Source organism: Poecilia formosa, unplaced genomic scaffold (genome assembly GCF_000485575.1).
Source record: "Poecilia formosa unplaced genomic scaffold, Poecilia_formosa-5.1.2 Scaffold20, whole genome shotgun sequence".
Lineage (NCBI taxonomy): Eukaryota > Metazoa > Chordata > Actinopteri > Cyprinodontiformes > Poeciliidae > Poecilia > Poecilia formosa.
In genome coordinates, this window is record NW_006799959.1 from 649,956 (window position 1) to 665,446 (window position 15,491).

General features: G+C 36.5%; 1 protein-coding gene across 1 annotated transcript in view; it reads left to right on the plus strand.

The window, feature by feature from the left end:
- The first annotated feature begins 1,530 nt into the window (after positions 1 to 1,530).
- Positions 1,531 to 15,491, plus strand: part of mapk1 (mitogen-activated protein kinase 1) — a 32,302-nt gene continuing 18,341 nt past the window's right edge. Inside the window, exon 1 of the mRNA XM_007547354.2 lies at positions 1,531 to 1,921. Coding sequence (XP_007547416.1) covers positions 1,791 to 1,921 — 131 coding nt within the window. The 5' untranslated portion in view covers positions 1,531 to 1,790. The remainder of the gene's footprint in view (positions 1,922 to 15,491) is intronic.

The following is a 15,491-nucleotide window of genomic DNA, read 5'->3' on the forward strand; positions in this document are numbered from 1 at the left end:
CTTTGATATTATTTGAGCAGCTCATTATGGAAATTTCAAGTATCTTCATTTGTTTGTATTTGTGTCTGTAGTTTTTCTGTTTGTCTTTTCTTGTCTGTCGGTAACGTTTTTCATGTGAGGAATTGGTTGCTGTTTACATCCAAACCGTATGGCATTCAGTGACCACTGGAGGCACTGTTTCCCTTTTTTTCTTTATTTGGGTTCTTTTTTCTCTTTTTTTTTTTTTTTGCTCAAACTGAGCACCCATGTGTTAAATTTTCAAAATCGATTATTTTTTTGGTTTGCTACTCCTTTAAGTAATTATATAGTACTATTTTTACTGTATAATTTCTAAAATGTATGAAGAACTAAATGCTATTACACATTTTAAAAAATCAGTATTATTTTTATAGTTATTACACAAATAATAAGTTAATATCTTCCTGTTATTGGCTGCTGCCACTTTTGGGGAAATGTAAGATATCAAACTTGTTAGCCATAATGTAACCAAATGTAGTGTTTATCAGCTGATTTTACTTTTAAATACTTAAAATAATATGGCACACTTTAATACCACTCTGCATTTCAAAATTAATTATTTTTATTTTACTACTCCACAGCACTGATATGATGTAAGCTAATTTCAAATGACGCTAGTATGCTACACATAGAGTAGCTTAGGAATGATAAAGCATCTGGTGTTCATGTTAGTATGGTGGGGTCCCAAATGAAAGTATGTTTAGGGCCCCAAAAAGGCTTGGGTTGATCCTGACCCCTACAAAAACATGACATTTATATAATTTAGGTCTCTTAAAAAGGTGTAGCTGTCAGTTGTTTAATCAATTTAACTTTTGTATTTCAAAAATCAATCAGACAAACACGTGTTGGTTTCTGATTGGGAAAAAATATGTGTGAGTTAATAATGTTTTCTAAAATCAGTATGTGGTTTCATAGGTGGAGCGTCTTCTTCTTCTTCTTCTTCTTGTTATGTTTTATGGCGACTGGTACACCAGCTGTGAAGGTGCACTACCGCCACCTACTGAACTGGAGTATGGACAGGAGGTAAACAGAAAAAAACAACTAATGCTCTGAAATCAAGGTAATAATTAAACTAAATTCTTTCTGGTAAATTTGTATTTTTCTAAATAATAACAACAATAATAATAATAATAATAATAATAATAACAAAACACCTTAATTTGATATCTTATTTTACTAACATCACTGCTAAATATGTTATCCACTGTATATTGTATTTATTTCTTTTTAGAAATGCCTTCTTTATGATTCATTGCCAGAGCATTCCATAAAAACATACAGTTTAATTTATCACAAAGTCCTGTTACATGTTTACCAATTACTTTAAGATATTTATTTAAACCTCTATTTCCTCCTGCTTTTCTTTGTATATCCTACCTTTTTTTCTGAATGCTACACTTATGCTTGAACCCTAAAAGAAAATGAAAGTTATATAAAATGAAACGTGTTCGTCTCAGCATGGAGGGGGAGTAAAAAAAAGGAAAACTGTGTCACATGACCACCTCTTATATTTCCTGCAGCAGCCTCCCCTATCGGCTCCTCTCCTCGGCTGCTCCCCGCCTGCGACAGCTCAGCAGCGGTGTGGTCGCTTCGAACGAGCGCTAACGGAAAGGAGAAAAAAACCCGCTCCACTCCACACTGAAAGGCCTCCACCTCACTGTAGACTAGCTACAGTCACTCCGACGCCGGATACCGCACATAAACACCCCTAGAGAGGCTTTTGGTCGACTTTAATTTGCTTTTTTTTATATCAGAAAAAGCCAATCCCCATAATGGCGACAGCTTTCCCTGCTGGCTCCAGCCCCGGACCGGGAACGGAGCTCGTCCGCGGACAGGCCTTCGACGTTGGGCCTCGGTACAGCAACCTCTCCTACATCGGGGAGGGCGCCTACGGGATGGTGTGGTGAGCGCTTTTCTTTTATCCTAATATTTATGTCTTTACTCGAAAAATTTCAGTTTTATCGTCGAAGCAGTTTTATTATTTCCTATTTTAAATCTTTTAAACACAACTTCACTTGTCATGTTTTAGCTAGCGAGCAGCGAGCGGTGTCGGGCAGACGGCAGTTAGAGCGAAAACGGATTAAATCACGGTGTGTGACCACCGGAGACTGATTCAAACTCACAATCTGGAGGTTTTCAGCTACACTGTGGCAAAATCCACCCAAAAAATAGTAAATATTTGCTTTTATTGATCAAGCTAAGCTTATATCCGCAGCGTTTATGTGGACTTGTCACGCTGTGCAGGATCCACGTCTTTATATTTGCAGCAGTGTAGGAACTGTTTACCTCATAATGCATGCTTATCTTTTTTAACTTGTAGATTTTTTTTTATCACTTTCACTCAAATCGAGCGTGTTCCCACTCTGCTACCTGTGCACTGTTTGGATGTGGTTGCATAATGTGCCTGAAAATGTGCTGTGGGAGGACCTCAAGGGGATTTTTTTGTACCTGCAAAATTTCCAAAAAGGGTTAAAATATGTCAAAACGAATCATTTCAATTAAAAGCGAGTTTAGAAAGTTATTGGATGTTGAGATTAAACATTATTGGGTATTTAATGGTCTGTAATTTACATAAAAATGCATTAAAAGTAGTGATGCACCAATCTGTTTGCCAATTTTCTCTTGACTGGTTCTGATCTGGGATCAGATTTTTTCCAAAATGCATTAAAACATTTGTGCTTAGATGCATCAATCCACAGCATTTACCCGACTTTCTTTCCTATAATGAAAATCAGATTACAGTTAAGGACAGATTCTTTGGATAAATTGTTGCAATCTTGCAATCCCTTCTTTTTTCTGTTTTGATTAAACAAAACCTCCTGCTATTTATATAAGTATTCTCAGATAAACATATGAATTAGGTGTAACCCCAATCAGCCTCAACCTTAAAGAAAACCAGAAGTTGGTATCCACCAGGAACAACTTAAACATTACCTCTCTACTGAGAATTAGTAGAGAGGTAATATCTTTACTATGTTCCTTAATATCTTAACTATTATCTACTACTATGTTCTTTAATATCTTAAAGAACATCATCAGCAATGTCTTTGAAAAGCTACAATATGTGAAAACTAAATTTTATTTGAAAGAGATGTGAAAATGAGCAAAAAATATATAGTACTGGTCTATATTATAAGGAGGGAATGACAAATCCAAGTAAAATAGAAAGAAAATGTAAAAGAAAACTTAAACTAAAAAACAACACATGTAAATGTCATGTTTTATAAAGATTTGGCTTTTATTAGATGCAGAGAGATTTTCTCCGGTGCAGGGCCGGACCAAAGTTGTATGGGGCCTTGAGCAGAATTTAATTTGGGGCCCACCACTAACTGTGTTCCCAGTACAGATTTAGTTTGTAGATTTTTCTTTGGACTTTTACAAGCTAAACTTGGCAATTTCATTAAATCTTAAAGATTTTAAACAATTGAAAGTATTTTTACCTATGCTGAAACCATCAAATTAAATTTAACAATATTGCTGTTCTCAATAAACATGTATGAACATTTTAGATCTCTGCTAAAAGTCTAACATTTATGGGAGGCCTCTTGTGGCTTGGGGGCTCTAAATTGCATCCAAACTAATTATTCCATCTGCAAAATTATTAAATAAACCTTTAAAAGAAAAAAAAAAGAATAGAAACGACCAATAATTATATTTTTGCTTTGAAACCAAACCATCTCCAGGTAAAAACTAGAAATCGATGTATAAATCCATTCACTTTCTTTGTGCAATCTGCCTCTTTTGTTTGCGTATCATATCATTTGATTTTTGGTATGCAGGTGACTGAAGGAGAACACAGATCATTTACATGGGTGAAAACAATCTAATCTGTGGTAAGGATTGTGTGAGGAATTTAAAGCAGTTTTTGAGCATTTAACCCCCCCATCCACTGAGTTGTATAACAATCTCTAGTTTACATTAAATTGGTCTTAATTTACATTAAAATATTTTATTTAAAAAATGGCAGTGCATCAACTGACTGGCTTTAATTTTGGTCGACAGATCTTATCTATCTCTAAGGTAGTTTAAGCAAGAAGCTCCAAACAGGTTTGTAATCTAACCTGTTGTGCAAGTTCTGATAATTAAATTAATAAATACATTTTTTAAATGACTTAATTTAATAATTTGGACTTTGATGCTCTAAGATTTTCATTTATATTTGAGAGCATGACCTGATGTGCAGTTAAAACCAGTTTGTATTGTTTCTGGGGTATTGTAAAATAACATCTTAACATTAAAATTACTTGTATAACACCTGACTTGCTTAAAAAATAATCAGCGTGTAAAGATTGGTATTGGCCAGAAAACTGCAATCGTTGCACCCCTAAAAAAGGGGAAAAAAATTGACCCAAACAATAAAAGGTAAAAATTTGCTTTCAGATGGATAAACACATTTGGGATGTTTTACATTTTTAGATTTGCTTTTTTAGACTGTGGTGCTGCATTCAACCTTAAACTGAACACACTGTATTGGATTACATCATAGATCCTTGTGTCAAACAGCAGCAGAGTCGTTCTTTTGTCTTCCTTTGCAATACAAGCTGTGCTTTCTTTGAATTGCAGCTCCCCGCCCTGATATCTGCAAGACAAGTTGATTAGGATTTTTTTGTAGTTTTTGGTCCAAGTAGTGATAAAAAGACACATAAGAACTGGTAAGAACTTGCCATATAAATGTTGAGTACTGTTTGTACTGAAGGGTAATCAGCACATGAATTAGCAAAACGCCTGACTGTTTTTTTAGTAAGTCAACCAGGGAGTTGTGCGTCAGGATGGGTGCTTGTTCATGCAAAGCAAAGGAAGTTTAAATGAAGTAACCAAGCAAAGTCAAGAAGCATCTATTTATTTTTAGTACCATAAGATCATTAAAGAACAAGCATATCTGTTTATTCTGGATGATATTTCATTGGTTTTTTGGCTGTAATAGTGAGGAAACAGGCCTGATGGGTGGCTCCTCTTTTCTCTAAACCAGCAGAGTTATCCCACCTCCAGTAGTTACTGGTTACTAGTTACTGGTAACCCAAGGTTCTAATAAGATACGACTCAGACTTCTACTTCAGAGTTCATACAGCAAGATTTCTAGGTGGATTTTTGTCCTCTGGGTCGGCCATCTTTGTTTACTTTGAACTCATGTTTGACGTAGGCCTGTCACAATAACACATTTTTCTAGACCATAAATTGTCCCAGAAGTTATTGTGTTAAACGAATATATTGTTGTTTTGAGATTATTTTCAAGTATTGTTATGGTGATGGCATAATTATAATGCAGGAAAACATTCTCAAATGTCAAACTTTAAATTCTAATGAACATTAAAAACTGGAAGACATTCTAAATATCCAAAATAAATAAACAAAAACTAAATAAGCAACAAATAAAATTAATTATAAAGTCTCTATTAAAAAAATGTCCTTCAATAAAGGAGCTAGCTGAGACCGAAACACCATAATGACGACTTTTATCATCCATTTTTTCGTAGGAAAGGAGAAAAATGATAAATTATGCAAAAGAAAATTATTAAACTTGTTTAAATTTATCATGCAATTAATTAATCTATTGCTTGTTGTGACAGGTCTGCTTGAGAGGTTTTGCAGGTTTTTAGGGACGCACCGATATGAAAATCTGGGCCGCTGCCAATATCTGATATCTGATTGCTGTTATGGCCGATAACCGATATGTGCTGATATTATATTTCAATACAGTTTCAACACATTCAGGGGGAAAAAAAGATGTAAAGAAATGACTGATATCAGTTAGTGCCGATATATCGCAGATCTCTAAAGTAAATGTATGTCTATCACTTTTTCTCAAAAATGCTCAGCTTGTGATGACGATTGGATGCTAGTTGGCGACAGAAACTAATCTGGAGCTGAAAGTGGGCATCAATTTGTTTGTGGAAAAGATTTAGACTTTTTTCCATTTGTTTTAACCTTTAACTTCAAAATGATCCACAAGTATAGTCTGCCTGGCGTTACCTAAACTTCCTCTGTTCACACATAAACACCAGCCACATGGCTCGTGGTTTTGAGCAGCTGGGGAATTTCTTTCTGCATCTCCTCCTCTTGTTGACCAAACTCTGACGTTTTTAGTGTTTTTAAAACTCATTTAATGAAGTTTCTGTTTGTGTCAACTTTTCATCATCACTGCTGCTCTGGAGAGAGATTTTCCAAACCCTGCAGCAGCTGGTTAAAGATGTTCTGTTTGTTGTTTTACATATTGTTACATTTCCCTCCATGTTGTTATGAACAAGTAAAGTGGGATTGTTCTTTCTGTGGAGCTCCCATGAGTGGAAACAGTTTTTTGGGGTTGAATTTAAATATTTCTGGTTTGAAATAGCCTTTCTAAGGTTAGGCGTGTTGTGGCCACTCTTGTGCATGTCTGGAATGTTTTAATCCATTTGTGGATCTCGTCTGGGCACGTGTGAAGAATTCCTTGCAACCCAAATGTGTATAAATATGCTTTATAAAAAAGTTTCTGTTGTCCATAAGCTGTATTTTCTGAAAGCTTGACTATGAAGTTGAAGTTGCATTGAAAGTCCTGCTTCTGCGATCAATAATCCTGTAAAAATGTTACAGACAAACTTTCTGTTGTTTTGTAGGTTTGGTAAATGCGGACCATTTTAGAAACATTGTCCATGCTTGTTATGAAAAAGCGTCGTTTCTGTATCGTTGGAGCGTTTTGGTGTGCTCTGAGGTCTCGGCCTCCTTGCACTTTTCTTGCTGTTATAGAAACCTGCGGTTTTAAAGCACTTGGGACATTTTAGCGCCCTGCAAAAGTGGTGCAGCAGGTATTTCACAGACGTCCCTGGTTAGACTCGGAAATACCTTTTAAATGGCATGAGAACTTTCTTCTGTCAGGTTTCACTGGTTGCATTTCCATTAAGCCCCCTTAGTCTAGATTGGAGAGGTGGAAACTTTGTCATCAAAGGCTGGATGTGGTTGGGTGCAGTGTGGTGGAAAAAAAACACAAGCAAACAATGATCTGCAGAAATTGTAAAGCAGCAGACATGCGACTTTTATATAATGCAGTTTAAGTCTTTCTTGTGTCCTTGTTTTGATTGCAGCAGTGCTTTCTGATGGGATCCACAAGCTCTTCTTAATCAACTTGCCTTGGCTTGCATGCTGCCTTGGAGCGCCCCTTTTATTTTACACCAGATTATCCAGCACTGCTTGTAAATTATCTCAACTTTGTAAAGAACACACTGCAAAAACACAAAATCTTGCCAAGTAGTTTTAGTCAAATTTTTAGTGCAAGTATCTTTGTACACTTGAAATGAGACAAAACTGTCTCTAGTAAATTTTCAGCAAGAAATGGGAGCTTGTTTTAAGTCAATAATTTCTTATTTTTAATGAAGTACTAATTCCAGCAGCAGATTATTTAATTTGTAACAAGACATTTTTCCTGTCATAAGTGAAATAATCTGCCAATGCAACAAATACTTTCATAATTTTAAGAAAAATATTGAACTGGTAAAATTAAAACTGAAAAGAAAAAATAGTAAAATATGTTCACAAAATGTCAAATTCAAGCAGGAGAAACACTTTTTCTGCATAAAATGCAACATTCAAAGTTGATACTTTTTCAAATGTCCTACTAAAAATAAAGAGAAGCAGCACACACAGTCTGTACAGGCATTGCACAAATAAAATAACTTCGCAGTCCTTTTTCCTCAACCTGCACAATTGTGCCAATTTTTAAAATATTTTATAAATAATCGTTAGTTGCAACCTTAGTTAAGACAGAGTTCATGCTACATGTGGTACGTTTGACGTGTTTATATAGTAAAAATGGATGTTTTTATTTTCTCCTCAGTAATTAAACCTTATTTTCGGATTATACGAAGCGGGGATTGTTGCATATTGGTCAACGTTAGCTCTGTTGCTAGTTCTTTAAATGCATTCAGTGCTTCAAATACCAGAAGTTGTTGCCATTCTCTGCACCAGGTTCTGCTGAACCATGTCTCTCTCGCATTATAGGGGCGTCTGGAGATCAACCAGTGGTTCTGCTGTTTTAGCAAAACATGCATAGATTACAGATTAAAAACATAATCTGACAGGTTTATAGAACATAAATGTACCAGTAGGGTAGGTGTTTATGGAACATTTTCTTATGAGTGATATGTTTTATCCTTCAGATCCTCCCAGTGGATGAAAAGCGCCTTTCATTTTGCTTGGCCTTTCAACAATGCTTTTTCTTTCCCCCATGAACCTTTGAGTGGTTTTCCTGGAAAATCTCTCAAGGTTTCAACCCCATATTGGAGGTGCTGCTTTTGCCCTCCCTCTCTCTCTTTGTTGATAACCAATAATTAGAGTAGAAATGGGTACCATGGTAACTAGGAAAATGGGACCAAAACTTTTGTTCTCACCTTGTCTGTTTATCATGCTGGGCTTCTCTGAGTGCCGTGTATTAGACAGAAATGGATTTGGGTAGCAGAGCGGACAAAAATGCTCTGCAGAACTTTTGTCTCCTTATGGGTTCGGTTTTTAATATTGCTGGACCTTTTTTGTGTTTATATTTTGCTTGACTAGCTGTGTTGATGAAAATTACATAATTTGGTCAGGCTATGCATTTTGGGCTGCAACTAATAATTACTTTAATTGTCAATTAATCTTATTAAAATTTGGCACATTCTGCAGATTTTTCATGAACTACTTACACCTTTTTATATGTTAGAAATGCATTAAAAGAGTCAAATAAACAACATTTTTTTAAAATAAGCATTTTGGTCCCTAAAATGCAACAACAAAAGATTCCTTTAGCGTTGGAGATTTGTTTTACAGATTTTAACCGGGTATAGCTAAAACTGTGACATTTGAGGAGTTCTGGGTAGAACAATGTTTTTATACTGAATGATAAATGCAAATACAGTTTAATACAGATTTGGCTTAATTACTGCTAACTGTGGCCTTTTTTGAGTCTTATTCTCTAGTTAACGATTGATTTACTAAATTAGTTTATCTCAATAATCGATTCATCACAGTTAATCCGATTAATTGTTCAGCCCTAGTTTTTAATAAAGGAATATGAAGAAATGAATCTCACTCCGAGTCTTTTACATGGGAGTCGGGATATTTTGGTTAACTCTTCCTTGCTGAAGTTTTGTAACTTAGCCTCATTGAATGATTTGGATTAGGGCTGAAACGATTCCTCGAATGGTTCGAGTACCTCGATTACTAAAATATTCGTTTACAACAGCCCTAATTTGGATCATAACTTGATTTTGGTTGCCTCTTTATTTGTGTGATTGCTTCAGATAATTTTCCTGCTGAGTAATGTCTGGGTTCATTATATAGCTTTAAAAAAAACTCCAGTTCGTTTACTTAAAATCTGATTCGTTTGGGAAGGTGTGAACGCGTAATCAAACTCTGATTTGGCCGAAAAACAAACTCTGGTCCGCCTACAAACCTCGGTCTCTGTTCAGTTGGTAGTGAACTTTGTTACGTTTGAATGCGAACGCCAAGCGGGCCAGATGCTGCTCCAAAAGCAGGAAGTGGACTATAGTTCAGGACATTCTGGGAAGAAATGCAACTAAAATGAATGTGAATCTAGTACAAGCCGAGAAATGTCCTGTGGTCTTTTACCAAATACAAAATAGAAATCCTACAACCCCTAAAATCTGACGCTACTCCATTTTTGTTTCCATTTTGTGAAGAAGGCCGTTGCGCTCAGTATTGTTTCCTTCAGTGGTGGAGGTGAGGAGGGGAGCAGGTTTTTCAATTAGTTTTGTTCATTTGACACAGTGAAAATGTAACCAATGTTCCAATTTTGGTCCTCAGTCACCTGACTACCAGACTATCAGGTGTGAAAACAGCCTCAGTGGCCTTTAGCTGAAGGTTTTGTGGGTTTTGTCTGAAACGCTGTTGCTGTAGCAGGACGCACACCTTCCAATAAGTTACATTCTTGTCTTGTAAATCCAGTAAATATTTTTCCAGACGGATTTGGGATCATCAGAATGTAAGATGGACCGCTCTCTTTCTTACTTATAACATTTGAAACAATAACCGTGTTTCCACCAACCTCTTAGTTTTTACAAGCATTTTGAATTATCGCATTAGCAAAGGTTGATGGAAACAGCAAAATTCAAAATGGTTATTAATTTCACTAAAGCTGTGGAGCCAAGTTTTGACAAATCTGTCCTTTTTAGTATCAAGGGCAGAGTGTCCATTTGGTCCAGATGACGGAGGAAAACAGAGTATTAAAAAGCAATTTCTAGATTAGATGGATAAGTGAAAGAGAAATCAGCTTTATGAAAGGAATCATGCCCTTTTCTGCTGGAGAATAGCATTTTGTCTGCACACGTCCCTAAACCCATACGCTGAGATGCTGTCTGCCGTTGTCATGACAACCTGCGTGCGGTTCTGCAGCTTTTATTTTCTCTGATACGCGGAGACAATGAATGCAATATTGAGTGATGGGTGCTAACGTGATGCTTGAAGGCTTGTTGGTGTTCCTGAAAAGACTGCAGCTTTCTTCTTCTTTAGCAAACAAAGACGACGAGTAGCCAATCCAGCTGTTGAAAAAAATTAAATGCGTTATTTCTGTTTAGACAACAAGATTTGCATTAAAAAACCCTGTGTTTTGTCACTGAAATAAGGTTCAAAGTCCCATGAATGAATCGGACTTTAATATTTGCTGCATTCTGGGCCGATGTTCATTTTCAAGGTCCTCCCCCCCCAGAAATCTGGCTAACCCCAATGGTGGGGGCGCTTGGGCAGTTCATCATTTGCTCCACTGTGTTTTTACAAATGGACAGGAAATTTTTGAAATAATAAATCAACAACAATGAAAATACTGAAGTGGATTAAATAAAAGTTCTTTCTCCAGGTTGTGTACGGATAATCAAATGCTATTATCTTTTTAAATGTCTAAGAATTACTGATTTGCTATAGATAAACCTAGCTTAACTATTTGCTAACACTCTTAATAATGTATAAAAGCATAAAAGTTAAGGTAAAGAGAAATACGCTTAGCCTGCAGGGAGCGGGGAAGTAAAGCCTGGCGGCCCGTCAGGCTTATAGTACCCTGGAGGAAACCCTGATATTCCATATAATGATGATGTGATGAATAATTTTGTGATATATTGTGCAGCTCTTCTTAATTAGCTAACAAACAGCTGTTTCTGTCGGTAGGTACAATTCAACACAATAACGCAACAATTAGTCAGCCGGTGTTTGGAATTGGCCATTTTTAAAAGGGTTGTAAGGGTTGCATGCTTCAGCATCAGAATTGATGCAATTCTGGATTTAGTGTTTTTAACTGAAGCAGTGAAACAGTGTAGTGTGATTATGTTTGCACAGTGTTAAAAGTGTAGGAAAATATATATAATGTTGGTTATTAGCCATTAAAAGTGTAGGAAAATATATATAATGTTGGTTATTAGCCATTAAAAGTGTAGGAAAATATATGTAATGTTGGTTATTAGCCATAACAGCAGTTTCAACATGGATATCGATATCGGCTCAAACTTTCTAATCAGTGCATTTCTTATTCTTTGTGTGATCGGCTCTGTTCGGTAATCGGCAGATAAAACAGTTTTGTTTTGCATTAGCTGACGAAATGTTGCTTTTGTTGATCTCTTAACTTGTCAACAAAAATGTTGAACTTTGATGCAGTTTTTGAAGTTCAATAAAGTTTTATGATTGTTCTGGGAACCATTTTGGTTTGTAAATGGTGATTTTGTATTTCTATTGACTTAAAATTACTATTTAAGTCATTTAGTCATTTGTAAGAAAAATCTTATTGTACAATCTGAAAACTATAAAGAATATATTTGCTCTCTTTTGTAAATGCATATAACTGTATACATCTGATTTTACTGTAAGGATCTCAGCAGGCCTATTTTGGTTTAATAGCCTCTTGCTAACAGCTGAGGATGCTCAAGGTGAGGCTTTTCAGTGGCTGACGTTTCAGATTGGCGATGCTCTGAGCCTCTTAACAAAAGACGCAGTTCACACACACAATCGCAGGACGCCACATTACCGTCTGTGATGATATTCAGGATCCGCCGTAGCATGCTCTGCCTTTTCAACCCGCCCACGGGAACAGTTGGATCGCTGGGGAGTGCTGCTCAAGTGGCCTGCGCTTATGGGAAGTTATGCATCTAAAGCCGTTCTCTGGTTGTTTCTTTTGTTCGTGCAAGATTGGGTTCATTGCCTCTGTCATGGAGCTTTTTTGGTGGATACTTGTGAACAGCTTCTGACCTGTTACTGACCTAAAACAACTGCTTCCTTTTACACGCATGTCAAAACCTATCCTTCCTCAGAAGATGGATACTTTTTTTTTTTTTTTATTTGCATTTGTTTCTCAAGAAGTGCCACATTTTAGGCTTCATTCTTGGAGAACTTTGATTACTTTTTAATGAAAACAAGAACATTGTGTTTGGGGGGAAAAAGTCCTGTAACCTCATTGATACAAGAATCTGCCATCAAACAGCTGGATACGGACAATAAATTAATGCGCATCAAAACCAATAGATCATCCATCTGCTGCAATATTCACTGAACTCCAGTCCAGAACCGCACGGCATTCTGGGAGATGTAGGCAGAGGAAAGACATTAGCTGCTCAACAAGATTGGTGGAATCGGCTAACTCACTCTGTGGTTGCCTAGCAACTCACTGATTCTTTGGTTACCTAGCAACAACCTGAGTAGCTTGCAGCAGTTTCAGGTTTGGCCATTGTTCCCCGTAACTGCTTAAAAATAAAAAACATGGAGTAAAAATTGTGGATCAAACAGGAAAGGTTGCACCACCATCCTGGCAGTATTTCAGATATTTAAAACAAAAAAACTAATGAATAATTATTGATGTCGAATGATACGAAACATTTGTATCATAAGTTTTGTTTTTTTGTTTTTTCCCCAGCCACATCGTCCTGTCCTTCATCGTCTTGTCCTTCAAACCTGGTCAGCAGGTTTCATAGATTTGGGAGTGTTGGGAAACACTAGAGACTTTTTTTGTTGTTGTTTTTTTACTGTGGAAGAGATTTAGCGTTTTACATTTATAAAATTGGCTTTGATGAAAACTTTCCCCCCTTCAGCCTCTGCAGGTGGTTAAAAGCAGAAGTAGAAGCTTAATTTAACTTATTTTATTTACTTATTTGAATATACACTTTGCACATCACTGGTTCAGCAAGTGAACTGATTTTAAATGTTTAACCTCAGCTTGAAATGCTGTTTACTCCCTTTGTCCTCCAGAGACTCATTTTTGACCCTTGCTAAAAACATAAAGGAAGAAAAGAATTTGATTTTCAAGCCAATTTCATTGGGACTGGAACATGTTTGGAGGTGACAAAGATGATGATCTAACACTTTGGACCTTATTGTATTTTTCTTACCCTTTTCTACCTTTGTTTTTGTAAAAGACAAATATTATGCATTGGGGTGGGCATTTATGTTTATCATCTATTGTGAAAAATGTAAGAATTTTCATCTGTAGTCTCAATTAAAATCCAATTGACCATATTATCAGAAAAATCATTGATAAATATTGAAAAACATGATTAAATGCAGCTACTGGGTGCAGTTTATTGATCTAAATTGCACTTATGTAATGTCCTGAAGAAGCGTATTTCAAACAGGAATGGTTTTTAGCAGCAGCATTTGTTTGAGGTGCCGTTAATGCTGTTATGCAATCACATTTGCCAAAAAACACAGTAATTGTTTATCACCACATTACCACAAAATATTGTGATAAAATTATAAGTCCAGCTATTTTTCACCACTATTATGCAAAAATAAACTTGTAAAATTTGATTATGTGTTATTATTGTTTTCCATATTTAATAGATTGGCTACAACACAGCTGATATGCTGGCTGTATTTTATGATGTTGTTCCAGAAAACAGGCAGTGTGGCCCATCCCAAAGCAGACAATGGTTACATTTCAAAGTAACCTCAGTCATAAATATGTAAACATTTCTGCAGTTTGCAAAGTGAAGCTGCCATCAGTTTTACTTTTGTTTTAATACTTCAATGGGGGAGAAATAATGTTTCTTATATTCCCTCCATGTTTTTATTTAATTTCAGGTATAAAGATTATTTTTTGGTTTAGCGAGTCCAAATCCAGATTTTTTCATTTTTTGTTTTTGTTCTCCCTCTGATCTAGACCTGCCCTATTTTTTTATTTATTTTTTTTGCCACGGCGGATGCTCTGGTTCATTCTGCCATCTGATCTGTCCTCTCGAAATGCCACCGTGGCGCCCGTCTCCATAGCAACCCTTCTGCCTCTGACATCAGTACCAGCACTCCGCAGCCAACGAGGGAGGGCGAGAGAACAAGAGCCTTGACACCGAAATCCTGTTGTGTGATTCAGGAGGGGATGTAATTTGGGCGCTCGCAGCTGCAAGGACGAGTCGCCAGTTAAACGCACCAGCCAATCAGGCTGCCGGCTGCTCTGGTGCGGCCAAACCGCGTCGCTGCGCTCAGACGGATGGATTTTATAACACTGGAGTTTTTAACGCTAGCGGTTCTAGAGCTCAGCCAAAACAAATGCAAACTGCTCCGCTCGCGCGTCGTCAAGGGGAACAAACAGGATTTTTGGTGATGCAAAGTAAAAATTTGCACAAGTGGTCCGTCGACTTTGTTCTTATCGCTTGTGGCCTGGTTTTCTTTGCCAGCGTGTCGTTGCAGAAGCTGCAGTTTCCTTAAAATCTGCTTGCGTGTTCTCTCCTGATGACTTCCTCATTCGAGTCAACTTTAAGCACAGACAAGAGTCGTGCAAATGATGTTGAAAATCTTCCTACTTCTGCTGTTTTACAGTTTTATTTAAAGGCTTAAAGTAAAATAAAAAAACCTTTGCACATTCATACACCTTGGACTCCATCCTTTCAACATGAGCAGACCGTCTTAATTGTTGCAGCATTCAGCTTCTATGCACCACAGATCTGGAACAAACTTCCAGAAAACTGCAAAACAGCAGAAACACTGAGTTCCTTTAAATCTAGACTAAATGTCCATCTGTTTAGTTTCTTTTCATCCATAATAAGTGGAATATTGACCAATATAGTTGGTGTGTCTCGACGTAATGTTTGCTACTGGCTTCTCTGTTAACTGTATGATGTAAAGCACTTTGAACTGCCTTGTTGCTAAAATGTGCTATAGAAATAAACTGGATTTATTGATAAACATCAATTTGTTCAGAAAGTAGACAAATATAAATATTTTTAGTAGTTATATTTGACAGCTATTTTTCCAGTGTAACTCTGGTAAAATGGTTTATTCATTTGTTAATTTGTAAAAACATTTTTCATTGCTTTTGGATTTGACTGACTGTTCTTACAAATCTTTTCTGTCGTTGTTGTTGAATAAATAAATTTTACTATAGTGATGGTTTTATCTGTTGGGCTCTCCGCTTTAGGTCTCAGCAAGCTCACTTTTTTCTCAGAGATTGATTAACTTTGTGTTTTGATCTGATATCCTACAGCTTTCTGTGTGGAATGAGTCAAACCGAAACCAGTTGAGATTGTTACAATAAGTCCAGG